At 59.9% G+C, this 27033-nt stretch overlaps 1 protein-coding gene across 7 annotated transcripts in view; it reads left to right on the forward strand.

Annotated features, from left to right (window-relative positions):
- The first annotated feature begins 1964 nt into the window (after positions 1 to 1964).
- The window catches only part of CCDC187 (coiled-coil domain containing 187), a 50004-nt gene continuing 24935 nt past the window's right edge, over positions 1965 to 27033 (forward strand). For all 7 annotated transcript variants that reach the window (XM_033238567.1, XM_033238570.1, XM_033238571.1 and 4 more), the window contains exons 1-10: positions 1965 to 2379; positions 2774 to 3249; positions 4479 to 4577; positions 7611 to 7718; positions 12307 to 12441; positions 12961 to 14123; positions 14593 to 14687; positions 17909 to 18504; positions 18969 to 19062; positions 22291 to 22403. In XM_033238567.1, coding sequence (XP_033094458.1) covers positions 2237 to 2379; positions 2774 to 3249; positions 4479 to 4577; positions 7611 to 7718; positions 12307 to 12441; positions 12961 to 14123; positions 14593 to 14687; positions 17909 to 18504; positions 18969 to 19062; positions 22291 to 22403 — 3022 coding nt within the window. In that variant the 5' untranslated portion in view covers positions 1965 to 2236. The remainder of the gene's footprint in view (positions 2380 to 2773; positions 3250 to 4478; positions 4578 to 7610; positions 7719 to 12306; positions 12442 to 12960; positions 14124 to 14592; positions 14688 to 17908; positions 18505 to 18968; positions 19063 to 22290; positions 22404 to 27033) is intronic.

Genomic DNA, 27033 nt, shown 5'->3' on the forward strand with positions numbered 1-27033 from the left:
AAGCCCTGTATCCCAGCAGGCTGAGTCTCCTGGGGGCAGGGCAGGGGCACTAGCTGGTGCAGGCTGTGAGCGGTCCTCCTGGCACAGACATTGGCAGAGGGTCCTGCACAGAGGGAACCGCCTTCAGGAGCTGACGTGCATGCCCTGATTCGGAGCTGTGTCTGGAAGTCTCGGCTGGTGACCAGGCCAGCAGGACCGACGCTCAGCTGTTCCCCGGGGCAGATGGGGAAGAGAAGGAAGGAAGCTGGCGGTGGGGGCGACTCGCAGGACCTCGTGATGCTCTGCTCACTGGATTTGCTTTTCCATTCCCAGGCATTTGCTGTCATGATTTTGTTCCTGGCCACAATAATGCATTTCCACGGCTGTCCTGCTGTATTTATGATGCGGCTTCTTCCAGAGCCTCCAGGCAGCTGCTGAGTGGCTGGGTGGTTTTCCTGCTCGTGGGAAAAAGGGAGCCACCAGGCCTGGCCTCTTCTGCTCATAAGGACCCTGCCCCTGTCCCTTTATGGGATCAGGGCTGAGAGCCCAAGACCACTGCTGATTTGGGAGCCTGAAGGCCTGGCAGGGAGGTGGCAACCTGTCAGCAGGGGAACCAGGTCTGTGCGCCACTCAGGTGGCCCTGAGGTGCAGAGGTTGCAGAGGGATCCCCGCGCAGAGCCAGGCTCTGTAGGAATGGAAGGAGGCTGGAAGTGGAGCTGCCTTCTGGGTGCCTGAGAGCTGTCCAGGCTCCGAGGGTGGTGGGGACCCTGTGGTCACACCACTGGTTCCCTGAAGCTTCCTGTAACATCCCAGACATGCTCCCCAGGGCGTAGCAGCCCGAGGGTCATCCTTATCCCTGCCTCATCACAGGAATAGGCTCATGCCCTGGTGCTAGGAGGGTGCAGACAGGCCAGGTGGGAGTGGAGGTGGCCGCACCTCACACTATATGCAGGGCCTGCCTGTCCTTGGATGGCTCCTCTCTCCTTCCCCTCCGAGGCTGCTGGTGGCTCAGCCTCTGTGCCCTGGATGCCCATGGCTGTGCCTGCCAGTGACCAGGGCCCCGTTTGGCTCGGAACCTCCCCTGAGCCCTGTGCCTATGTGGGGCTGGGCTTGGGCGGCGTCTCCAGGCGTTCACCTGGTGGTCCCAGAGGACAGGTTCTATGGAGTGAGCCTGGAAGAGGGCCCTCCATCCTTCATGCCTGCCTAGACCTAGGGGGTCTTTTTCTGCAGACCCCCCTTCTCTGGGGTCACTTGGGAAGAGGCACTTTAAGGGCCATTCCTGAAACAAATCCGTGCTCATTTTCACCTCAGCTCCATGCCACTGCCACCTCCACAGAGGTGGACTCACTAGGTGCTCACAGTCCCCAGAGGCAGTGGGGTGGGGTCCCCAGGCTCCAAGGTGGCACTGCCAGTGGGGCTGGGGAAGGAGCTGGGAGGGAACTGGGATCTGAGTCCGAGTTCCCCCTCAGGGACTGCAGAATCATGTCCTCCCCACCACACTGCCCCACCAGGGCCCTCCTGGGGTGTGCAGGGGCTGAGGAGGCCAGCGGGGGCTCCTGACCTGGGGCAGCACCTGGCATCTCTGCTAATGTCACTGTGGGCAAAGGGTGCCTTCCAGCCTGCACCAAGGTGAGCCCAGAAGCCAGCGTCCCTTCCCCTGCCCAGCCCCATGGAACTGAGAGGTGGCAGCTGATGTGTTTCTGTTGGGATGTCTGGGCTGGGCCCCACAACTGCTGGGACCTCTGTGCCTCAGACTGAATTGAGCCTGACCCTGACCCCCACCAACCAGAAACTTGCCCAACCCTGACCCCACAAGCCCAGCCCGGCCCCATTCCCTCCCTGCATGTCATTCTGGGCCTGGGAGGGCTGGGTGGGGCACTGCTGAGAGCCCCAGCAGGAACTGAAGGCCTGAGGCTCTGTCGCTGAGTGACAAGGTTATTATGCTGTCACCAGGCCAGCCGGAACTCTCCCCCACCCCACCAAGAGACAGCTCATTAGGAAGGCCCCCAGCTGTGGCCAGCCCAGGGCCAGGCTGCCCACCGTGCCAGCCCAGTTTCAATGACCCATCTGAGGGCTTACATCGTGGGCCAGGGGACCGGCACAGGCGGGCATCTGGAGCCAGGCAGTGGCTGGCCCATCCTGGGCAGGGTCATAGGCGGGGCTGCAGGCCTCGAAGCCGTCATGTGAAGGCAGCAGCGACCCCAGGCAGGTCGGGCCAGGCTGGCCTTGCACCTGCTCACCCCTCGGCCCTGCGGCCATGCCAACCCTGGTCACGGACACCCTGCCTACCCGCCTGGGGGACACGCCTCAGCTCGGCCACAAGAACAGCCAGAGGCAGGGCCTCTTCTCCCATGGGGCCCCAGGGAGAGCAGCCGACTGGGAGGCTGGTACCAAGCCCAGGTAGCATCTGCGTGGACTCGGGTGGAGGGCTGCACTGCTGGCAGGTGCCATGCCTGCCCCGGGAGGCAGCAGCTCTGTGCGAGATACGAGGGTGTGGAGTCAGAGTGCTGTGCCTGCCTCTGACTGTGCCTTTGGGCAGGCAGCCCGGCCTCTCTGAGACTCAGTTTCTCTATCTGTAAATCAGGCCAATCACATTACCTACCTCAGAGGGGTGTGGTCAGGGCTTGAGAGAGAATGCTGGGGCTGTCTTTGAGGTGGGATATATTCCAGGCCCTCCTCTCCACCTCCAGTCTGCAGAGCAGGAATGCCTGGGGAGGTGGGGCCAGTCTGAGCAGCTCTGCTTGGCACTTCTCCACCTGCACATCTGACCCGCATGTCTGCTGTTCCCTCCCAGGCTCCGCGCACCTGCAGCCGAGGATGACGTGGCATCCCTGAGGTGGCCCTCCCAGCAGCCGGACCCACCCTGGGCAGCTCCCCACGTGGTCGGGTCTGAAGACCTCGAGGAGCCAGGCCCCTGGGGAAAGGCCCGCAGCCTGCCCATGTGGTCCACAGGCCCGGAGGTCAGGGATGGGGACAGCTCGGTGTCATCGGGCCGCCTCTCGGGCTCTTCGGGGGGCCATGAAGTGTGTGTGTCCTGGAAGGAGAGGCCGCCCCAGGTGTTGGGGCCCCAGTGGCGGCCCAGAAAGAGTGACCCACGGCTGGAGCAGCTGAGAGACAAGATTCGGGCCCAGGCGTGGCAGCAGGGGAGCTGTGCGTCCCTGGGCACCTCAGCCCCCTCCAGCACCTCCAGACTCCACAAAGCCTCCGCGGTGGCGCTTAGGAGGAAGACCCAAGAGGCAAAAAATCCCCCTCCAGCCCCTGAATGCTCAGGTCAGCGGCCGCTTTGCCAGAGAGGGGAAGAGGGCTGTGAGGCTGTCGGGAGGGTGGAGAGCGGGCAGGATCGGGTTGTGCTGGGCACGTGGTGGGGGCCAGCCGGGTGTATGCAGTGTGCCCCCAGGGTGGGGATTAGGAGTCATGAAGGGGTGCTTCTGAGCCGGGTCCATGATGTGGATCCTTCCCTGGAGACGGCAGGGGAGCGGTGGAGATGCCAGCGCCCAGGACGGGGGGCACACAGGGCCTGCGGGGCTGGGAGAGGGGGCCTGGTCCCTGGACCTAGAGTCTGTGCCTTTGTCCCTGTAGCCTCGGGGGACGCTGCATGGTCAGGTTTGTGTGGACTTAGGTCAGGAGTGTCCTAAAATGTCAGCCCGGGATTTGGAAAGTCTAGCAGCTTCCCTCCTGAAGGGACAGGGGTGGGAGTGTGGTGGGGGTCTTGGCTTTGGAGGGGTCAAGGGTGGGAGTGGTAACTAAAGAAGTTTGGAGGCCGGGCGCGGTGGCTCAAGCCTGTAATCCCAGCACTTTCGGAGGCTGAGACGGGCAGATCACGAGGTCAGGAGATCAAGACCATCCTGGCTAACACGATGAAACCCCATCTCTACTAAAAATACAAAAAAAAAAAAAAAAAAAAACTAGCCGGGCAAGGTGGCGGGTGCCTGTAGTCCCAGCTACTCAGGAGGCTGAGGTAGGAGAATGGCGTAAACCCGGGAGGCGGAGCTTGCAGTGAGCTGAGATCCGGCCACTGCACTCCAGCCTGGGCGACAGAGCGAGACTCTGTCTCAAAAAAAAAAAAAAAAAGAAGTTTGGAAACGGCTTCCCTGTTGGAGTAATGTTGAGAGCCAGTCCTGTGGATTCTCTGTGTCCAGGTATTTAACTCTTTTCCTAAGAAAACAGGAAAGATACTTTCCTCCTTTATTTTATTTTTTATATATATATATATATATATATATATTTTTTTTTTTTTTTTTTTTTTGGAGATGGAGTCTCGCTCTGTCATCTAGGTTGGAGTGCAGTGGCGTGAGTGTTTAATGGGGACAGAGCTTCAGGAGGCAGAGGTTGTCGTGAGCTGAGATTGCACCACTGCCCTCCAGCTTGGCTGACCGTGAGACTTTGTCTCAAATAAATAAATAAAGGCTCTTGAGCTGCTGCCAAAATGGAATCTTTTCTTGGAAATTCTTTGTGGATCTCTCTCTTCACGCTGCCTTCTTCTTTTCACCCTGTTCCAGGTTTCGGCATCTTGACCGCGGCTGAGCGCAGAGTTGAAGCCAAGGCCTCCCGTGGCCAGGGGCGCACGCTCTCCAGGGTCTCCCAGCACCAGGTTCCTGGTGAGTGGCTCTGTGGCTGGCTGCCCTGGTGCTCCGGGTTACATGCTTAGGCCATGATGTGGGCAGCCATGATGTGGGCAGCACATGCTGGACCACACTCACAAAGACACAGGGTCAGGGAGGACCCCAACTGGAAAGAGGCCAAGCAGGGATTTGGAGCCAGACTGCCATTCTCCGGAGCCTGTGTTCTAACCCTCTGCCTCTCCAGTGGGGCAGGAATCCAGGCAGGCCCTGCGGGGTAGGGGAGTTGAGCAGGGGCATTTTTTTTTTTTTTTTCCTGAGAGATCTCCTGCACAAAATAGGCAAGGAGTTTCCTGTGTGGCTGCATGCCAGCCACAGGGAGTGGGCCTGGGGCCCTCCAGGTCCCTGCCAGCTCCTGGGCTCACTTTTCTGTCTTGTAGATGCGAGGCATCCATCCCACAGAGGGGGAGATGCTGAACCATTGGCGGGCTCCCAGGCCCGTGATGAAGGGGCCGGGGCCAAGGGCCAAGGGCCTCACCAGGTTTTTACTCACTTATTTGTTTGACAAATGGGAGGGGTAGGATGGAGGGGGCAGGAGCTGCTGCTGGGGGCTGGAGGATGTGGCCTTCATCCCGGGCAATGGGAGCCGTTGAGCCCTAGGCTGGGAGTGGCCGTGAGCTGGGCTTGGGCAGGCTCACTCTGCTGCCGGGGGAAAATGGATGCAGGAGGCTCTCTCCAGTCCAGAGAGAGGCAGATGCCAGTAAGATTCCTGAGACCCAGAACGAAGGATGGGGAGCTTGGGAGCAGAGGCGTTTCAGGCTCAGCACGGGGCATCATGTGCGTTTTCTCGGGGACAGTTGTCACCCATCCCAGCGGTGCAGTGCTGGCCGGGTGTGCCCAGGTTGATGGTTTCTCCATGAGATCTGGTGGGGCAGCAGCCACAGGCATGCATTTGGGTGTGTCCCTCCCATGCGGTGTGTGAGCCAGTGCAGATGTGGGCGGGGTTCCGGGCTGGCCCTCGGAGAGCAGGGGACAGAGCCCTCTCGCTGACCCCACAGTTGCAGGGGCACTCCTGCCCATCCAGATCCAGTTCCGCCTGAGCCCCGTGGTCAGGGCCATTTTGTTCCTCCCTCCTCCGCCTTCCGGGGGACCCCAATGGCATCAGCTTGTCCAGGTGGCCACTCTCCCTGCCCCTGCCCCAGGTCAAGTTCAGGGTCCAGCAATGGGTCACTCAGGGACCTCAGCCACTCCATCCTATCAGCCACTGGCTCCTGGCAGCCTCGTTTTCATTCTCCCAGTTTGAGAACTCTCCAGAAGCAGGCATGGGGGAGGGCCTTATTATTTTTTTTTTTTTTGAGATGGAGTCTCGCTCTGTCACCCAGGCTGGAGTGCAGTGGCGCGATCTTGGCTCACTGCAAGCTCCGCCTCCAGGGTTCATGCCATTCTCTTGCCTCAGCCTCCCGAGTAGCTGGGACTACAGGCGCCCGCCACCTCACCCGGCTAATTTTTTGTATTTTCAGTAGAGACGGGGTTTCACCATGTTGACCAGGCTGGTCTAGAACTCCCAACCTCAGGTGATCCACCCACCTCGGCCTCCTAAAGTGCTGGGATTACAGGCGTGAGCCACTGCACCCGGCCGGAGGGCCTTTTTTTTAAGTGCCCAGTTCAGTGGCGCTAAGCACATTCATAGCGCTGTGCAGACATTGCCAGCCTCCATCTCTAGAACTTTCCATCTTCCCAAACCGAAGCTCTGTCCCCACTTACTCTCCATCCCCGTCCCCCAGCCCCTGGCACCTACCTTCCTACTTCTTGTCTCTATGGACCTGGTGACTCTGGGGACCGTATAGAATGGGATCACAGGCTGGGCGCAGTGGCTCACGCCTGTAATCCCAGCACTTTGGGAGGCCGAGGCGGGTGGATCACGAGGTCAGAAGATCGAGACCATCCTGGCTAACATGGCGAAACCCTGTCTCTACTAAAAATACAAAAAGAAATTAGCCGGGTGAGGTGGCGGGCGCCTGTAGTCCCAGCTACTTGGGAGGCTGAGGCAGGAGAATGGCGGGAACCCGGGAGGCGGAGCTTGCAGTGAGCTGAGATCCGGCCACTGCACTCCAGCCTGGGTGACAGAGCGAGATTCCGTCTCAAAAAAAAAAAAAAAAAAGAATGGGATCACAGTCTGTGTCCCTTGCAGAGGACCTGCCTCTTGAGGCTCCTCCTGCCAGCAGAATTGGAGCCTGTAAAACCAAGGGACAGGCCCAGCCTGGACCCAGTGGCGTTTGGAGGTTCAGACGCCTTTGGGCCAGGGTCCTCTTCTATGGGTCCCCACCCGTGGGACAGCCGTCAGACACGGCAGGCTCTCGCATGGTGACGTCCCAGATGCGCCCCCACCCCAGCTGTGCGGAGACTAAAACTGGGAGGCAGGGAAAGATGACCAGCCAGCTTCCGGAGCCAGGCCCTCTCTGTGGCCCCTGCACTCGCTGCAGGACTTTGAGCAAACTCCACCCCCTGGGGTTCTGCATCTCCTCCCCATCAGCAGAGGGGTCCACCCCGCCATGCCAAGGCCTCTCCAAGTCTTGCCCTTGCTCTTCCTGGCCCTGGTCCCAGAGGTGTTCAGTCCGCTGCTGCCACTCTGTGCATTCACTTGGGTCCTGGCCGGTCCAGTCATTCATTCACTCAGCAAACAGTCCTGAGTGCCCATGGCCCGGGCCCCCAGCTGGGTGCTGGATTCAGAGATGAGAAACCGGTTCCTGTCCTCAGGACCTCTGGGCCCGGAGGGGAGGCTTCCAGACACTCAGGAGGGAATTTGAATAGGTATGCCCGGCTCTCTAGGGAGGAGTCCCCAGCGGCAGTCCCCAGGCTGAGCACTGCAGGGGACGTGACAGTCAGACTGTGCCACGTCCCCAGCGTTAGCCGCCCACCCTGGCTCTCACCAACCAGGGACCAGGACCGACAATGTTTATGACTCTAGGAACTGTGTTTGCACAGGACCCCAGGGCAGCCATGTGGCGGGGCCTGTGTGTCATTTTACTGCTCACCCTCCCTCCCTTCCTTCCTTTCTCTTCCTCACTGAAGTTCTAAGGGAAAAACCCAAAAGAACCAAGAGCAGTTCTTGCAAAAGAGAGAAGACTCCGAAGTCACCCTCCCCTAGAAGACCAGCCAAAGACAAAGACAAAGATGAAGGTAAGGTTTGCTATTTGGGGGCCCTGGCACACTAGGTGTATATGATCCTGGCGCACACTAGGTAGGCAGATGGCTTTCATTTCTGGAGCTGGGGCTGGCCGGCCGGACTGCCATGTGCACAGGGTTCTGCAGGGCACCTGGGATCGGCAGGCCCGGCTGGAGCGTCAGGGCTGGTGTCCCAGGCAACTGGTGACCTTGGCCACCACTGGAGCAGCACGTGGTTCCTGTCTGGGCAGGGGCGTGTCCCTTGAGACAAAGTCCACAAAACACTAGGCACTATTGTCCTCTCAACACTGGGAGACTGGGCGAGTCTAAGGAAACAGCCGTTCAACCACACTGTAGCATGCACTGGCAGCTCATGGTACCCACAGCTCATACCACCTGCAGCTCATGGCACCCGTAGCTCAAGGCACCCACACCCCATGGCACCCGCAGCTCACAGCACCCACAGCCCACAGCACCTGCAACTTATGGCGCCCGCAGCCTACGCCACCCGCAGCTCACGCCACCTGCAGCCCACAGCTCTCCAGAGCAGTAACAGATACTGGCATGGGTGCACGTGCGGTGGGCAGCTCAGGGCACGCTTGGCCAATGGAGCCGTGCTTGCTTTGTCAAGCGGTCACATGTAATGAGTAAGCCCAGGACATCTCCTTCCACCTGCACACTTGGGGGTAGGAAAGGGTCTTCTGCAGACCCCACTCCGTCCAGTAGCTTGGGGACTCCGCACAGGCACATGGGGGTGTGGGTCAGGCGTGCGCTTGCGTTACGATGAATGTCATGCGTGTTTCCTGGAGAGTCCAGTCAGGTACTCCTGTGGGTGGATCCCAGTGGTCACAGAGGAATTTCTGATCCAGGCATCTCCCCTGCTGAGGACCGGGCAGAGGGGTCAGAGACCCAGCGGCCCAGCCTGGGCATGGGTTTTCAGAGATGGCAGGGTGAACCTGAGAGCGGCCCCTGCCCTTGAGTGGGTGGGCGGCAGGCAGAGTCCCTCCGAGGTTTCCCTCCGGGGCGTCTTCATGGTCAGTGGAGTGGTGTGGCCAGCACCCACCCTATGTGGGCCCACTGTAGCCTCCTGGTTCCCTGCCAAGGTCAGCAGTCTTGCTCCCATTTTGTAGATGAGGCAACCAAGGTTCACAGAGAGTCCACAGCCTGCCCGGGGCTACACAGGCAGAGGCAGAGCCTCCCACCCATCCAGCCCGAGGCCGATGCTCCTAACCTGAGAGCCCAGCCATGTGCACCTGGGGCCACGCCTGGGCAGCTGGTCAAGGCCACCCTCCAGGTGTGGATCCTGGGGCCCCCAAACCACGGGGTTTTGGAGATACCAGCAACAGCCCCCAGGTGGAGTGAACGCCACCCACTGGGCTGAGATTGGCTCTGTGGGACCCTCACTCTAAGTTTTAGCAGTGCCAGCTTGCCGGCCTCTCCCGTGATGCTCCATGCCTCAGTTTCTCCACACTGTGTGCAGTCACAGCCCTGGGGCCGCGGGGAGGGGCACTGTGTGGCGTGCACTCTGTCCATGCCCGGGTGCCTGAGCGTCTGCCCCATGTCATCAGTCACCGGCCCCTCTGCTCTTAGGCAGAGCGGCAGCTTCCAGCCGAGAGTAAACGTCTCTGTGCCCACACCCAGGGAGGACACAAGGGTTAGGTGGGAGCTCAGCAGGGCCGCGGGGCCACCATGTGCATTCAGCGGGGCCAGAGGCTGAGCAGGAGGGGAAGGCGATCGAGGGACCCGGGCACCAAGAAGGTTCCAGAAGCCTGTGGAAACATGCGTACAATACAACAATTTTCTGCATGATCACCCCCTTCCTCCCCCAGGTCTTTGGTTTGTTTTATTTTAATGGCTCAGTTGAAAAATGACCTGCTTTCTGCCTGACACCGGGTCAGAGGGCATGCCACCGGCTGCATTCATCATCCTAAGCACCATGTCACCCTGACAGCGTTGACCATTAGTTTCTGTCAGTGACGAAGTCACAGCTGGGCTAAGGAGAGATGAGTTTCAGTTCAGAGGTCAGAGCCACAGGACTTGGGAATTGGATGAATTAGAAATTTGCTGTAGTTAACAAAAAATTAAATCACAATAGTTATAAAATATTCATCCATCCGGGCCAAAGGAAAATGAAGCCCGATATTTAATTTCAGATTATATCACCTCACTTTGCATTTTTTATCATAGATTCGGTCGGCCCCGGAACTTTGACAGGGCACTTGGGGACTTCATCCATTTCCACAGATTAAAAATCCTCTCGTAAAAAAATTAATTGCCATTAAACTGCTCAGCGGAAGAAAAAATGTGCCCATCAGGACCCATTTATCGAGCGGGACCCTCTGGCGGGCTGATGGGGAAGTGAGTGGCCAGCGATGGAGGGGCTGGGCGGGCAGGCAGGCAGCCCCTCCCCAGGTGGGCCCCTGGCCCAGCACCCCAGCGAGGGAAAGCAGCTGTAGGGACTACGATGGAGAAACCCCACTGGGGCTCCTCTCCGTGCTGGGTCCCCCCCGAAACCCAGCTGTGGCCAATTGGGTCATGCTGGCCTCAGCTCCGGCCTTTGACACCACCCTGAGCCAGTGGAATCCTGACCTGCTTCCGGGCCTAACTCCTGCAATGATCGTGACTACCTTTTCATTCTTGTGGCCCTATGGGAGGTGCTGTGAGATACGCACCCCTTTTTACAGATGGGGAAACTGAGGCATGGATAAGTGAATCACTTGCCTGAGGCCCATGGCTGATGAGTGGCAGAGCCAGACTTAAACCCAGGTCTGGGACTCCTAAGACCACACCCTAAACCTTCCTCTATCTTGGGGTCCTGTCCTAGACAGGGTATGGCCTTAAGGGGTCCTGTCCTAAAGTGGGCGTGGGGCATGGCTTGGGGTCCTGTCCTGGAGAGGGCGTGGCTGTGGGAAACCTGTCCTTGGGGATGTGGCTTTGGGAGGACATGGCCTGGTGGGTGTGACTGCGTAGCCCATTTCTCTTCCTGGAGAGGTAGCTTCAGGCCTGTGGCTGATGGCCAGGGGTCAGGGCAGTGTGAGGAAGGTGCCATGTCTGGGGGGTGCTAGGGAAGTCCCTGATTCAGTCCAGGAGCCTGCCCCTGGGTGCTTAGCTCTCTGGATGGTCCCTGCCCAAGGCACCCTCATTTGGCAGAAAGTCGCCCTTCGTGGGGGTCAGGGCGAGCCCTGGCTGAGACTCCACTGTGGTCTTAACCCCAGGCCATGGGGTGGAACTGCCCTGGGCTCGGCCTAAGGAAGGGGCGTAGGAGCCAGGGACTCATAGCACATGTGGTGTTGGTCCTGCAGAGCCAGGTGGAATAAGCAGTGTGTGTGAGAGTGAATGCGTGAGCAAGAGCACAGGAAGGTGTGTATATGAGCTTGTGAGAGTGTGTGTGGTTGTGAGTGAGCGTGAGTCAGCGAGCATAGGTGACTGAGTGTGAAAGTGTGAGAGCATGTGTGGTGTGTGTGAGAGCATGTGTGGTGTGTGTGTGTGAGAGCATGTGCGTCTGTGTGAAAGTGTGCGAGAGCATGAGTGTGTGGTAGTGTGTGTGTGTGAGAGCATGTGTGTCTGTGTGAATGTGTGTGAGGATGAGACCGTGTGTGAACACATGTCAGAGTGTGTGCGAGTGTGTGTGCCTGTGTGAATGTGTGACCATGTGAATGAGCGTGTGTGACAGCGCGTGTGTGGGCTGTGACTATGAGCATGAGTGTGAGTGTGTGCGTGCCTGTCAGCACTGGAGTGCGTGTGTGAGCCTGTGAGCCCGTGTGGGAGTTGTGAGCATGTGTGTGAGCACGTGTGGGGGGCACATGTGTGAGAGCGTCTGAGCGTGAGTGTGTGAGTGTGCGAGCGTGTGAGCCCAGGGCTGGCCCTGCTTCCGGCCTTTGCCAGGGCCCTCGTGGCTGGGCGCACGGGGCTGGCAGCGCTGATGTTGGCATCGGTGGCCGTGAGCTGGGCTATGAAGTACCACCCTGACGAATGCCGCTCACTGTGTGACGCCGTTTGTGAGCGAAGGCTCATTTCTACTCCGAACGTGGGGCCGTTTGTTGCCGCGATGCTTGGGACTCCCTGTCCTGCCAGTCTGGGAGCCTTCACCGCTGCCCACCTGTGTGACCGCTGACTCTGCTGGCTTAAAAGCAGGTTAATCTCCTGTGGCTTGGCGCCCGTGGCCAGCGGTGGCAGGACCTCCCGTGTCCGTGCGGAGCCTGATGTGCAGCGGGGAGCCGAGGGTGGGGCTCCTGGCTCACGATGGTCACTCCTGCTGCTGTGCTGCTCAGTGTTTCCTTCGCATGGGCTGTGTGTCCTGCCTGTGCTGAGAGCTTCACTGGCAGAGCTGTGGGGCAGGTCCCGTTGTCCACGCTTTCCTGAAGACTCTGAGGGTCAGGGAAGCCACCTGCCTGTGGCTGCCCTGAGACTCAGCCTGCCTCGTGCAGGCTGAGGGTCGCGCTGTGCCCAACAGGGGCCTGGATGTGAGGGATGTGCCCCCCGTGCCCTCTGGGAGTGTTGAAGTGGCCTCTTGGGGCTGTGCAGAGCCACCAACCTCCCCGTCCGGGCCAGTGCCCAGAGGGACATGGGGCGCCCGGCTGTGTGTGTGTGTTCTCTGTTTAAGATTCGGAGCTGGTTGGTGTTTACGCCTGGAGAAAGGGACAAGCTCTGGTGAGGTCGCTGCTTGGGCCCCCTCCCGTCCTCCTCAGCCTCCATAGCAAGGATCCCTCGAGAGACCCGGCTCTCACCGTGGCCTTAGGTATCTGTGCCTCTGCCATGAGCTCTGTCCTGCTCTGCTGTGGCACCTGGGGCGGGAGCGGAGGAGGAGACACCCAGGCTCCAGGCTGCCTGGAAGGAGGAGGTGTGGGCACCTCTCACAGAAGCCCGCAAACACCCTCCAAACCTGCCACGCACGCAACTGGGGACTTCGGGCAATAAGTGTTTTCAAAGCCTAACAAAAGGGTTTCTGTCCCTGCGAGGCTCCATCAGCAGTTCCCAGGGCAGGCACGCTGCCGAGGCGCTCTCCTGGCAGGAAGGCAGGATGGGAGCTGGCAGGGGCTCCCCAGACACTGGCACCCTCCACCTGTGCTTGGCTACTGTGTGCAGAGCAGCGGCTCATCACACAGGCGTGGTGCCCACCCTCAGAGGGCTTCTGCCCAGCAGGGGCCCAAGGGCCTCCTAGCCGCCCCCACGCTCTTTGCCTCCAGCCTGGGTGGAGGAGCTGGCTTTGCGCTCCCCTCCACTCCTCTCCTCACCCCTGATGCTCCTGTCTTCACAGGAGACAGCGAGAAAGTCACAGCTGCTGAGTGCTCGCCGGTTTGTGCCCAGTCTCCCGGTGCCACCTCCGCCCACAGTGACCAGCAGGTGTCTGGGAACACACCCAGCCTGGCTTCCTTCGACCAGCCGGCGACCATCCAGACGGCCATGGCCATCCTACGAGACCTGGGCCAGCAAATCCAGGCTGGTCTAGAACTGGCCCAGACCCGCAAGGGAGGGCAAGAGCTGAGGCCATCAAAGCGGAGGCTGCAGGATGTGGCAAGGAAGGGCCCCTGCAGGGACCCCAATGCCCAGATATCCTTCTCTAAGAGTCCCTGGGCCGTGACAGAGGGGAAGCATTCCTCTTCAGAGAGAGCTAGGAGTTTCCACACCTGGGAGCCCTGGAGCTCCTCCATTGGATGGGAGTCCTGTCCGCAGAGGGCCTGGGAGACCCAAGGACAGGACTGCTCCTTCCAGAGGCCGGAGAGTCCCCATGAGAGGTTGGGCCACTTCTCCCGGCGGCCCTGGAGTACATTGGCTGGGCAGGCCTACAGTTCACAGAGGGCCTCGGGGTCCCAAAGACAGGGCCCCTCCTTCCAGAGGCCTGGGAGCCCCCCTGAAAAGCGGAACCCCTTCCGAACCCAGCAGCCCTGGAGTGCTGCAGCCACGCAGCCCTGTCCGCAGAAAGCCTGGACTGCCTGTGAAGACTGGGAGGCCCTTGGCCCCAGACTGTGGAATCCTCTGGAAAGGCCCAGTCCTCCAGCACAGCGGCCCTGGAGCAGCTCCAGCGTGCAGAGGGCCGGCCCCCAGGGCAAGGGCAGAGGCATCGGCTCCCCTGCCTCGGGTGCCAAGCATGCCCTGCCAAGGCCCACTGGGAGCTTCCCTCAGAACCCACCTGGGAAGGAGAAGGACGTGCTACGGCCCTGCCCCAGGCCCCGGGGTCTCCTGGGACCCTCACACAGCTCCGAGTCCTTGCGGGAGTTCATGCGCCAGAAGGCGCAGGCCCGGTGGCAGCAGGCCCTGGAGGAGAAGGCCTCGGCCCTGCGCACACAGGAGCTGAGGAGCCGGAGGCTGCAGGAGGTCTACCGGCAGCAGAGGGAGGCCGTCCTTGGCAGGGCGGTCCCCGTGGTCTCCCGGACCACCCCTGGCATCGTGACCTTTGTCCCCAGTTCTGCGCAGTCCGCGGTACGTGCCGGGGGTGGGTTGGGGGGACTCAGCCATGGACCCGAGGCTTAGGCGCTCAGGTGCTGCCTCCAGCCCCCTAGTGCCCTCCAGGGAGTAGCCGGGTGAGGGCTGTAGCTGGGGGCTGAGGGCTGCAGCTGGGGCCTGAGGGCTGCAGCTGGGGGCTGGGGACTGCACGGTGTCGCTGCCACTGCCTGCAGAAAGCCAGGGCTTCTGTGGATGCCTCCCTGGGGGAGGCCCTGATGAGGTGCAGGGTCAGACTTGGGCGCCTTTGCCCCTGGGTACAACGGGGATCCGGGGAGACTCCCTTGGCTCTCACAGCCCCTGAAGTGGGTCCCCCGATTCTTGCACAGCTCTGGGAAAGCAGCCTGAGACCCCTGGGGGAGGTCAGGGCCTAGCTCTGAGGCTGAGAGAACGGGGCGTGTGGGCTTCCCAAGCAGGGGGCCTCTGATGGCATTGCCCTCTGCTTTAGGGCCTGGAAGCCTCCGGGGGCCTGGAGTCCCCAGTGCTGGAGTGGAGCAAAGTGACCTCTGGCGTGGTGCTGGGGGGCCAGGAAGCCCCAGGCAGGTGGGTGTGAAAGTGCAGGGGCTGCATGTGCTGGGCGGGGCCGTGGGTGGGCTGGGGCCGAGGACAGTTCTGGGTGCGTTCTGGGGACCTCGTGATATCGCCTCATGACTGAGAGGCTCCTCAGGTGGGGCAGGTTCTGTCCCACCCGCCTGCAGTACCACCTGGCTGCATGGAGCAGGCGGTCATCACTGTGCTTGTTCTCATGGAGGCAAGAGTTGCATCTAACTTAAATCCACCATGTTAAAGGGCACGTTCATTGAGCACCTTCACCGTGTGCTGTGCAACCAGCACTTCCACTGAGTTCCAGAACATTCCAACTCCCCATGAACCCCACCCTCAGGAGGCAGCCCCTCTCCCAGCCCTGGGGGGAGCTATGGGTCTGCTTTCTGCCTCAACGGATTTGCCTATTCTTTTTTTTTTTTTTAAGATGGAGTCTCGCTCTGTTGCCCAGGCTGGAGTGCAGTGGCACCATCTCGGCTCACTGGAACCTCCACCTCCCAGGTTCAAGTGATTCTCCTGCCTCAGCCTCCCAAGTAGCTGGGACTACAGGCACCCACCACCACGCCTGGCTAATTTTTTGTATTTTCAGTAGAGACGGGGTTTCACCATGTTGACCAGGCTGGTCTAGAACTCCCAACCTCAGGTGATCCACCCACCTCGGCCTCCCAAAGTGCTGGGATTACAGGCGTGAGCCACTGCGCCCCGCTCGGATTTGCTTATTCTTGACATTTTATCTAAATGGGATTATGGGGTATGGGTCTGGATTCTCTCACCGAGGATAACGTTTTCCAGGCTTATCAGTGTTGCAGCTTGAATCAGAACTTCACTGAGTCTGTGGCTGAATAATGCCGGCTGTGGGCAGGCGACCTTTTCTTCACAGCCTCGTGGCTGACAGATGCCTGGGCCCCACCTGCGGTGGCTGTGAGTGGGTTGCATGGGCTGCTCCGGCCCTTGCACTGTTTCTCTTGGGTACCCGCCTGGGAGTGAACTGCATGGGCACGTGCACCTCTGTGTGCAGCTTTCTCGGGCACTTGCACCCCGTTCCCACAGCAGCCGCCCTGGTTCCCATCCCCCTGCCGGTGCGAGAGTCCCCATCTCTCCTCTTCCTCGCAGCACTTACTTTTCGGTTATTTTCTGTGTTTCTGTTTTGCTTTGACTACCGTGTATTTGAATTTCTGGAGGCCCCTGTGCCAAGGGCATCGTGGGTCACACACGTGGGGTCTGAAGACCTCCCCCCACTTTGCCTGGGGGAGTTGAGCCTGGGTCTCACTAGTTTCCAGCCTGGCTCTCGCCCAGGGAGGGCTGTGGAAGGTCCCAGCTTCAGGCCAGTGGCAAACACTCTCTGGCCTGGCTTCACGCTAGGCACCTGTGAGGAATTCTCAGCCAGGCCTCCTGCATGCCCTTGGTTCCGGCGGGCAGGGGGATGCTGGCTCAGAGGCTGGGGAGGGGGCTCCCACCCACCAGGAGCGTCCCACCCTGGACTCCCTCAGGGCTGCCCCTGGCATATTTTTGGCAGCTGGTGTTGGAGGCTTCCAGTTGGCCCTGGGAGCTCAGCTCCCACCCCTCTCTGCAGGACCCGACCCCTCCCTCTGGCTCCTTTTGACTCCATTTTGTCTTGAAGGTGCTTATTTGGGGATTATTTCCCTGGAGTCTGGGTCACAGGGCAGCCCAGGGGCTGTGTCTGTCGATGTCCAGAGAGACAAGGACACAGGTCCTGAGTGAGCCACTGAGTAAGCGTCCCATGCTGGCCCCGCCGTGCCACCCCCTCCCTAAGGGCAGCCCCTCCCCCACTGGCCACCGTCGGGCTCTGTTTGCTCAACAGGATGCTGCCGAGCTTGGTCCTTGTCATCTTGGGCGGCTGCAGGGTCTCATCTCACTTCATCATGTCCTTGTCTGTTTTTTTCCCCACCTAAAAAATTGTAGCCAGGCGCGGTGGCTCATGCCTATAATCCAAGCACTTTAGGAGGCTGAGGTGGAGGATTGCTTGAGGCCAGGAGTTTGAGACCAGCCTGGACAACATTGTGAGACCCCATCTCTATTTTCTCCAGAACTCTTCATCTTCCCAAACTGACACTCTGTCCCCATAAAACACTAACTTTCCATCTCCTCCCCAGCCCTCGGCAACCACCATTCGACTTCCTGTCTCTATGGATCTGCCTGTCCCAGGGCCCTCATGTGAGCGGGAACACACTGTGTTTGTCTTTTTTGTTACTGAGACAGCAGGGGTTTGGTCTCAGTCCTGCTGCTGGCCACACAGAAGGCCAATCGCGGAGACAATGTGCATTGCCAGGGAAGAGGCTTTAATTGGGTGCCGCTGCCGAGGAGATAGGGGCTGAGTCTCAAATTCAACTCCCTGCCTGACTGACTAAAGCTGGGGTCTTGCGTATCAGGGAAGGAGTGCAGCTCCGTGCAGGAAACGGGAACTAGGGAAGGGTGAGGAAGCAAGCATGATGAACAAGGAGTCTGGCATCTCATTGTCCAGATGCGGTGATCTGGTGCGTTTCAACTCCTTGATTCTGTCTGGGAGGGCTGGTGGTCGGTTTCCTGAGAAAGGAACTCAGATAAGACACATGAAACTTTCTCACGTGTGAAGACCGGCCGGGCTCATTTCTATGTTCATTCAAAAGAAACCATGAAGGTGAGTTCCAGGGGACCATCGGGCCAGTTTCATTTTGTGCCTGACTGATTCTACCAAGGGTGATGTTGTAGACTGCGTCAGAATGTGCTTCCTTTTTCAAGGCTGAATACTATTCCACCGTGTCGGTGAATCTCATTTTGCTTCTCCGTTTGTCCCTCGATGGACAAAAGTGGCTTCCACTTTTTGGCTGTTGAGAATAAGGCTGCTGTGAACAGGGGTGACGTCTTTGAGACTCTGACTTCAGCTCTTCTGGGTGCATGCCCAGAGGCAGACTTGCTAGACTCGTGCTTGTTCTATGTTTGACCCAACTGCCTCTTGCCACGGCAGCACCGTTTTACACCCCCACCGGCAGTGCCAGGGATCCAATTCCTCTGTCCCCTCGCTCACGCCTGGCCCTGTTCTTTGCGGCAGCTGTGTGGTCTGTTGTGTGGATACCGTCACCACTTCCCCGGTCCCTGCGGACAGACACTCGGTCGGTCACAGACGCTGCTGTGATGCTCACCCCCACAAAACACGCCTGCTTTCCATGCCCTGCTGGGGCGACTGAGCCTGGGCTGATCTGCCCACGTCTCTCTCCCTGCAGCTTCTGCCTGTGTTTGAACAGAGCCTGGAACCGTGCTGAGACCCTAGAGACCCCAGGGATAGGGGGCCCCCAAGATGAACGGGATGCCCCCGTGCTGCTGTCAGCCTCACCCTCTCTGGGATCCCTGGAGCCCCAGGACCTGACCACCCACTACCTACCCCGGGGGCTGTGCATCTACCTGGACCCGAAGGAGGCCGAGCACCTGGGCACTTCCAGCCCCCTGCACCTCCAGCATAAGCAGGCGCGGCTGCAGGCGCTAGAGACCACGGCTAAAGTCCTCAAGCAACGGGTCGATAGCCTCACTGCCAAGCTACAGGATGCCGAGGCACCGGACACTGTCGGGGACCTAGCTGCGGGCCTGCTGCGCTTACGTCCCCACACCCTGCCTGCCGCCCCCACGCTCACCGCCCCAGCCTGCCCTGGAGCCTTGGGGGCCAACGGGGGCAGAGGGGCACCTGGGGAATGGGCGAGCGTGCAGCCCCAGCCCCTTCTCCCTGCCACCTACTTCCTGGATGACGAGACGCTGCCGTGGGGCCCCAGCTGGGAGCAACAGCAGAGTGTGAGCCCGAGGTTCCTCCACGAAAGCAAGCCCCGAGGTAAGCCGGCACCTGGGCCACGGTGACCGCCGAGTGGCCGGGGGGTCCTGTGGGCTGGGAGGAATGGGGACCCCATTTTCTTTCTGAGCCTTGGCTTCCTTCCTGGAAAGGGGGCTAGGAGGACAACAGCCAGGGGTTGTCCGGGGGGTCTGAGCAGCATGGTGTGCGTGGGCTCTCCCGCGTGGCGTGTGGAGTGTGTGAGCTCTCCTGTGTGGCGTGTGGCACCCGCAACAGCTGTTGCTCTGGTCTTGTCCTCTGGCCAGAGGAAGAGTGAGGCTTCTCCTGTGGTTCCTTCCCTGCTGACTCCCTGCCCTTCCTCCAGCAGAGGGGCCTGAGGGCCAGGGAAGCTCCCACACCCCCACCCCTGTCAGGTATGGCTCACGCTCTCCTGCTGTGATGGCTTGGGTCCCCCGTCCTGTGCGCCCTTTGACCAGGGAGTGAAGCCAGGTGCTCTCTTCTCCAAGGTTTCCCAGAGGAGGGACACGTGGATGTGAAACTGGACAAAAGGCTGCAGAGAGGTGTAGCCCCCTTCCAGGCCCTCAGCCCCTCTGCGGGGAGGTAAGCCCACCTGCCCCGCGACCCCAGGTCCCTCTCCGTCCCAACTTCCTCCTCCCGGGGGAGCATCTGTCCTACCCCAGCGCCTGCAGCCCCAGTGAGCCCCAGGCGAAAGTGGAGCCCAGCAGGTTCGGTCCATGGGGCGTGTGCAGATGGAAACTGAGTTAGACACTCGTGACCGAGGTTGCAGTGCACGCGGCGGCGGCTCCCTTCCGAGCACCTAAGCCTCAGTAGCAGCTGTGGCCTCGAGTCCCTCCTGGGGATTGGTGAACACGTTTGGATCTCCTCTCCTGAAAAACTCCCCTCCACACCTGCCCCCCACCAAAAATCTTCCTCCGAGCCCACCACCTGCCCAGCCGGCCTCTCGCTCTTGCTAGGGTGGGCCGGGATCCCTGTCCAGGGCCTCCTGGCCAGCAGTGCCCTCCTGGTTGCTGTGGCTCCCTGCACACTACATGCTGCCAGGCCTTCTTGGGCCACTCATGGCCACTCTCACCCCTCTGTCCTTGATGGAAGCACCCGGGTGAGGGACCCCGACCTGATCTGAGCCACTTCCCAGGCAGCCCTGGAACCCAGGCTCGAAAACTCAGCACCATGGGCCGGGCAGGCAGGAGGCCAGGTCGGCGGCCGTCTCTTGGGAAGGCCTCTGTGCATCCTTAACGTGTGGCCAGGTCCACCAGGGACACCTAGACATTAGCTCCCCAGACGCCAGGGCCTGGGTCATGCCACCCATCTCCACCAAGCTGTCTTCTGGGTGGCCGAGGGCATGAGGGCAGACGCCACGTGTAGCACTAGGGTGGCAGTGGGCACCACAGCAGAGGGGCTGTTGCTCAGAGTCCACATGTGGGGGAAGGGGGTGCCCCCTCCCCAAGCCCAACCTTCCCTCCTTTCCCCTCCCCTCCCCTCCCTGCTGCTGGGACATTTCCTGGCCCGAAGTCTCCCCTGCCTATCCTTCCTAGGAAACCCCACCAGCTTCCTTTCCTGGCGCCTCACTCCTTGACCTCAGGGGATGGTGGGCTTGGTGCCTGCGCCAGGGCCTTTGGGTTGTGCCCCATCTCACTCCCGACCCCACCTGCTGCCCAGGCCCAGTCCAGCCCGTGGAACTGAGTCATTGTGACCAGAAGAGGGCAGCATCGGGCCAGACCTCGACTCTGTCCCTGCGTTGCCCCGGACAACTTCCGCCCAGCCCTTGAGAAGCGGTAGGGGGCGGGGGTGGTGAGAATTTTTGGAAAGGTTAATTTCAGTGCCCCCAGCTCCCCGGGGACCAGCTAGATCGGCCCCCAGGGCCAGACCCAGGCTGAGGTCTCTGCATTCCTGGCCTAGCCTGGGTCCAGCCAGATGGGCAGAGGCGCGGCCCAGGCTCCCTGTGGCGATGGCACCCAGACGTTCCCACCAGGGCCGGGCACTGGGCTGTGCCCTCCACCTCCACAGCCCTGCCGAGGCAGCGGAGAGACAACAGGAGGCAGAATCATATTCATGAACCGTGGCCCGGAGGGACCCGGGTTTGTGGAGAGCAGGGATTAGGGAGAGGCTCAGAGGCTTGCTGGGCCCTCCCAAGGCTTCCGCCCCTGCTCCAGCAGCCAGGAAAGGGGCCTGGCCTGTGTCCTCGAAACAGCTGTTGCCACTCACCACTTGAGGGGCGGGAGCTTCAGGGCCAGCGCACGCAGCCTCTGCTGGATCCACCTGTGGCCGCCTCCTGCGTTTCCCACGCCGAGCCTCTCAGGTGCCACAGATCCCGGCTGCCTCTCAGACTGACTTCTTTGTTTTTGTGTGTGTTTTGAGGTGGAGTCTTGCTCTGTTGCCCAGGCTGGAGTGTAATGGCTTGATCTCAGCTCACTGCAACCTCTGCCTCCCAGGTTCAAGCGATTCTCCTGCCTCGGCCTCCCCAGCAACTGGGATTACAGGCACCCGCCACCACGCCCAACTAATTTTTGTATTTTTAGTAGAGACAGGGTTTCACCATATTGGCCAGACTGGTCTTGAACTTCTGACCTCGTGATCCGCCCACCTCAGCCTCCCAAAGTGCTGGGATTACAGGTGTGAGCCACTGCTCCTGGCCTCAGACTGATTTCTGAGTTGGGGTGTGTGACAAACACCTGTAGGCCCTGCAGGCTGCTGAGGGAGGGTGTGTCTACCCACTGCCCAACAACCCCTAGGCCACAGGTGTGGGCAGCATCGTCAGCCACTCCAGTGGATTCTGGGTCACTGTGTACCAGGAAGCACAGATGGGGGCCCTGATGAGAAATGTGAAGTGAGGCGAGCTGTGCTCATGGATGCAGGCTCAGCACACGCCCCGGATGCAGGCTCAGCACACGCCCCAGATGCAGGCTCAGCACATGTCCCGGATGCAGGCTCAGCACACACCCCACCCACAAATCCATCTCTCTGTGCACCCCAAAGACCCCTCATCCCAGTAGCACTGCCTGCCCGTGCCTGGCAGCTCTCCCTCACCACTCAGCCACCTCCAGGGGAAAGGCCAGCGGCCACACCTGGCTCCTGGCTCTGTCAGCCTTGCGTGCTGGCCAGCCTAAGTGGGGGCAGGTGTGTGGGTCCAGCCATGCCTGCCTCCATGGTCACAGCCTGGGTGCTCCCCAGATAGGTTGCGGTTGCCCTGAAGTCTCCAGTGCCAGCTTTGAGCAGAGGGGTGAAGGTCACAGCTGATGTGTGACCCTGTTCTGCTCTGGGCCTGATGGGCAGTGCCCTTAGTAGATGGCAGAGGTGGTCCCGATGACCACGCTGGCTGGTGAGACTCTGATCTTGGCCCTGGGGACCGATGGTGGCCATGGAAGCTGACTGTGCACACCCCTGCTCTCCCTGGGGTCCGAGTGCAGAGCCCAGAGCAGCCAGGCTTGGAGCCGGCGCTTCCCAGATGTGGGCTGGTACCCTCGCCTTGGCCCACGCCACCACCCTGGGACACATGCTCAGGCCCCACCCGCTCACCCCTGCCTCCCGCTCACCCCTGCCTCCCGCTCACCCCTGCCTCCCGCTCACCCCTGCCTCCCGCTTACCCCTGCCTCCCACTCACTCCTGCCTCCTGGGTCCCAGGCCTCAGGCTCTTCCCCTGCCAAGCTTTTGGCCCTCGGGTCCCATCCTGGGCACATGTTGGGAGTCTGAGAGCTGCTCCAGGCCACGGGAGCCCAGCTTCCTGCTCAATGAGGGCTGTCCGCCAGATCTCCCTGCCTCCTGTCTCCTCCACGGCCCTGGCCCTGCCATGCCTGTGCCTGTATCTTCCAGCTCACACGCGGGCCCAGCCATGCTCCACCCTATCTGGGACTCCCTGCGACTGGAGGAGATGCCGTCGGCTGGAGGGGCAGACTCTGTGGCGCCCTGGACCCCCCAGAGCTGCGGTAAGGGCGACCCTGCAGACAGGCCCTGGGCTGGCTGGTCGGGTGGCCAGGGGCATCCGCCGAGAACCCCTTCCACTGCCTAGCACTCAAGCTTGGCCCTGTGGGGTAGACAAATACTTTTCCACGTGGAGAGCATCCACGCCTCGTTATTAAAGGTTTTGGAGGCTTTCGGGACCCTCTGCGTGCTCTGTGCTCGCCACGCCTGCAGTGATGGGGGCTGGGTGAATGAGACCCACGTGCTTATTTCATGACAGCCATGCCCCATGCCGCTGTGCTCACCCCACCTCCCAGGGCGCTTCCTTACAGTCCCATCCGCCTGGATTCCACTTTTTCTTCTGCTACTGAGTCTTTTCATCCTGGGTTTCCAACAAGCAGTGCCCACTGCCTGGTGCCCAAGGGACCCAGCAGCTGCTGAAGCCCTGGGCTTGAGGCCCTCGTGCTGGCGTGGGCTGTGCTGTGGGACCCTCCTGGCGGGCGGGCTTGGCAGGGCAGCTGGAGGGGCTGGTGCAGCCATGGGAAGTGGGTATGGACTCAGAAGGTGGGGGACCCCTTTTACTGCTTCATCGTTGTCTGTTGATTTTCTTCAAAAGAACAGGTTTTGAGCATTGGAGTAAAACAGGTTCAATGTCTGGCTGGGGGAGAGGTGGTGGGAGGGTGCATTCCAAGTGAATGGGGGCCCCCATCCAGCCCCTACCCCTGGACCACCACCCCAGAGCAGCCCCAGATACAACCTGCACCCTCCTCAGCTGGCAGTGGGGAGGCCTGAGGAAGTTTCCTGCCCCAGGCCAGTGCCAGGGGCAGGGAGGAGGTTTTCAGTCCTGGGATGTGGACGCCATGGGCTGGGTTCAAAGCCTTCAGCTGGAGCCCTGGTGGGGGCGCTCATCGGGTCCTCCCCAACTGACAGCATCCTCCCAGGTCCCTGGAGCCACACCTGGCAGCTTCAGGGAAGTTGTTCTCTGTGGACCAGCAGAGAGGGTCCTGTGTGTTTGTGCACGTGCATGTGTGTGTGCATGCTGTGTGTGTGTGTGGAGGAGAGGGCCTGTCGGGCTCACACCTGGAGCCCTCTGAGGGAGGAAGGGTCTGTGTCTTCCCCACTCCGGCCCCTCCCCTGGGAGACTCTCCCAGTCTCCAGGATGTGGGAGCCTCTGCACCCCTGTTATGCACCTGCCCCTTCCTTCCACACACACCCTCTGAGCATCACTGCCTGCATGGCACTGAGGTAGCAGGCCCTGGCCCTTACAGTGCCTGTGTTTCAGGGAAAGTGGACAGTAAGAAGACAAGCAAGGGAGGATACACAGCGGATGGGGTCTGAGGCAAGAGGCCCAGGGGAGAATTCAACAGGAAGGGGCAGACAGCTCATGTGCTGGGGGGGTTCAGAGCCAGGAAGGCCCCCGCAGGCCTCTGGCCTTGGTTGTTTATGCTGTTGTAACAGAATCCCAGAGACCGGATGATTTATAATGACCAGAAATGTGTTGGCTCACAGTTCTGGAGGCTGGGAAGTCCAAGAACAAGATGCTGGTGTCTGGCAAGGGCCTTCTTGCTGCATGAACACAGAGAGGAAGGCAGGGGGGCGAGAGGGGGTGGGATTGCCCCTTTTATAACGAACCTCTGCCCACAATGATGGCATTCATCCGTTCACAACGGCGGAACCCTCATGGCTGAAACATCTCGTGGCTGAATCGCCGCCTCATGGCTGAATTGCCTTGTATTTCAACATGAGGAGGGACAAACGTTCAAACCATAGCACCACCTTTCCTCTCCCCAGAAAGTGCAGCCCGGGGAGGTACAGCGGGCTTCCCAGGGTGCCCAGGGATAGGCTGGGATGGGGCTCTGTTCTCCCACTGCTGGATTTGCTGACTTCCCAATTCCTGAAGGCTGGATAGGCAGGGGCTAGCTGATGTGAGTCATGGACAGTTCCAGTGGCTGTAGGACAGCTGCCTCTTGGCCAGGATCTCCCAAGGGTGTTGAAGTCAGAGTCAGGCTCTGCCTTCTCCTTGGAAAGGGCAGCCTGAAGGGGCAGTTTTTACCCCTATACCTGATTCCACCATCCTATGGGCGAAAAGTGCAGTAGCCCCAGGGGGACAGGCAACAGGAGTCTATTGGGTCTAGCTTTTATGACTGGAGGCAGCACTGTCCGGGAGAATCTTCTAGACATAAACACCTACACCAGAGCTGTCCAGTGGAACCTTCTAGACTCAAACACCCAGACCAGAGCTGTGCAGTGGAATCTTCTAGACTTAAACACCTAGACCAGAGCTGTCCAATGGTACCTTCTAGACTGAAACATGTAGACTAGCTCTGTCCAATGGAACCCTCTAGACTTAGACCTGAGTTGTCCAATGGAACCTTCTAGATTTAAACACCTAGACCAGAACTGTCCAATAGAAGCTTCTAGACTTAAACATGTAGACTAGCTCCGTCCAGTGGAACTTTCTAGACCTAAACACGTACACCACACTGTCCACTAGAAACCTTCTGCAATGAGGGAAATGTTCCAGATTCTGAGTTGTCCAATATGGTAGCCACCAGTCGCATGTGGCTGTCAAGCCACGAAAATGTGGCCAATGTGACTGAAGAGTGGCATTTTATGTTTTTTTTTTTGTGAATTTAAGTTTAAATGTAAACGGCGGGTGTGGCTGCCAGCCGCCATGTTGGACAGCAGGGCCCTGGCTCTCAAACTCCACAGCCCCCACCGAGGGCTTGGGTCCTGTCAGCCTCATTCTGGTTTGAGGCTGTGACTCCCCAGGACCCAAGCCACACTGTAGCAGGACGAGCCACAGACAAAACTCCTCAGACACTGGGTTAAAGAAGGAAGAGGTTTTTTATTCGGCCGGGAGCGTCGGCAGACCCGCGTCTAAAGAGCCGAGCTCCCCGAGAAAGAAATCCTTGGCCTTTTTAAAGGCTTACAACTTTAAGGTGTCCACGTGAAAGGGTCGTGATAAATCGAGCAAGCGTGGGAAACGTGACTGGGGGCTACATGCATCAGCTAACAGAACAGAAAGTTTTACATACATGCTTTTTTTCATACAGTGTCTGGAATTTACAGATAACACAAGTAGTTTAAGCCAGGGGTTGATGTTATTATTATTACTTTGTTTAACTCCTAGGGCCGGGTGGTGGTGCCAAGGTTGTCTGGCTATTTATCTAACTTTTGTTTCTTTCTCTCTTTCCTCCTGTCTTGTGAACTAGGCAAGGTGGGGGGAGGAGGGCAGCAGGAGTAGTAGTGGCCTCCTTCCTTAACATGACTGAGAATGTAGCTAGTTAACATCATCACCACCAGCAGTGACGGCAGCTGCCATGTGCCAAGATCTGTCAAACTCTCCCATTGCATCCTCACAGCTACCAGGGACTTTGGGGTGGCACGTGGAGCTAGACTTTTTGGGGCTCCTCACCCATTGCTAGAGGAGTCAGGGCACTCACTGGGGTGACTCCTGCAGTCTCTGTCCAGCCAGGGCCGTGCCCAGCTTGGGGACGGCTCGGTTTCTCCTGGGTCACAGCTCAGAGCTCAGGAAGAAACAGCTCACGTCCCGACACGTCCCCTGAACTGTCGGGTGCTGATGTGGCCGGTGATGACCAGGACTCCCCCTCCTCAGGCCACAGCTGGGAGATCTTGGGGGCCGTGGGACTGTGGGGCTTGCAGGAGCCAGAGGGGCATTTGGTGGGGCTGGGGCCCCTTTGCGGGCTTCAGCCTCTCTCAGGGCCATGAAACAAAAGCAAAGGATGGTTTCTCCCCTTGGTGAAAAAGGAATTTCAGCTCAGAACAGACGCCTGAACCAAAACCAAGAAGTGTAAGAGTGTCTTCACTTTCCATCATCACCAGTTAGATGGGGCCACAGGGGTGACCACGAATGCTCAGTGCACGCCAGGTGGCCGGTGCCCCGCTGCTCGCCCTGTCTGGGTGCTTTGGGGCGTCCTCTGCTGCTGTGGAAATGCCCAGGAACCGGCTGAGCTGTGGTTCACGGCTGAGCTGCTCCGTTCCGGGAAGGCGAGCAGTCCACTGGAGGAGCTGCCGGTCTTGGGGCAGTCGGAGTGGGGATCCTGGTCTTGGCTCCGTCCATACACTAGGCGACAGTGACCAGGGCACTCATCGCCAGCCGTCACGAGGCCCCACCATCTGCAGACCCCATTGCCTGCAGCGCCTCCTGGTGGCAGCCTCCGTGGGGCCAGGAGCTCCAACAGCGTGCAGAGTCAGAGCTGGGACCCGGGGCCACCAAGGAGAAAGAGAAGCCCCTCCGCTGCTACTGGGGACTTCACTATCCAAGGAGGAGGCTGAGGTTTTCATGCCCATGCTCTGGACCAATCCCAGAAATTCCAAGGAGAGCCCAGGACTTGTGCCGGGTGCTTACATCAGCACCCCCCGACCCCCTCAGCACCCACCCATCCCCTCAGCACCTGCTCACCTCCCCCAGTATCCGCCCACCCCCTCAGCACTTGCCCACCCCGTCACCACCCACCCACCTCCTCAGCACCTACCCCCCCGTGAGCACCCACCCACCCTGTCTGTACCCACTTACCCCCTCAGCACCCACCCACCCCGTTCACACCCACCCGGTCATCACCCTCCCACCCTGTCCACACCGTCAGCAGCAGCTTCTACCTGCTGAGTGCACAGCCAGCCTGTACCAAACCA

This window comes from Trachypithecus francoisi, unplaced genomic scaffold (genome assembly GCF_009764315.1).
Source record: "Trachypithecus francoisi isolate TF-2019V2 unplaced genomic scaffold, Tfra_2.0 Lachesis_group16, whole genome shotgun sequence".
NCBI lineage: Eukaryota > Metazoa > Chordata > Mammalia > Primates > Cercopithecidae > Trachypithecus > Trachypithecus francoisi.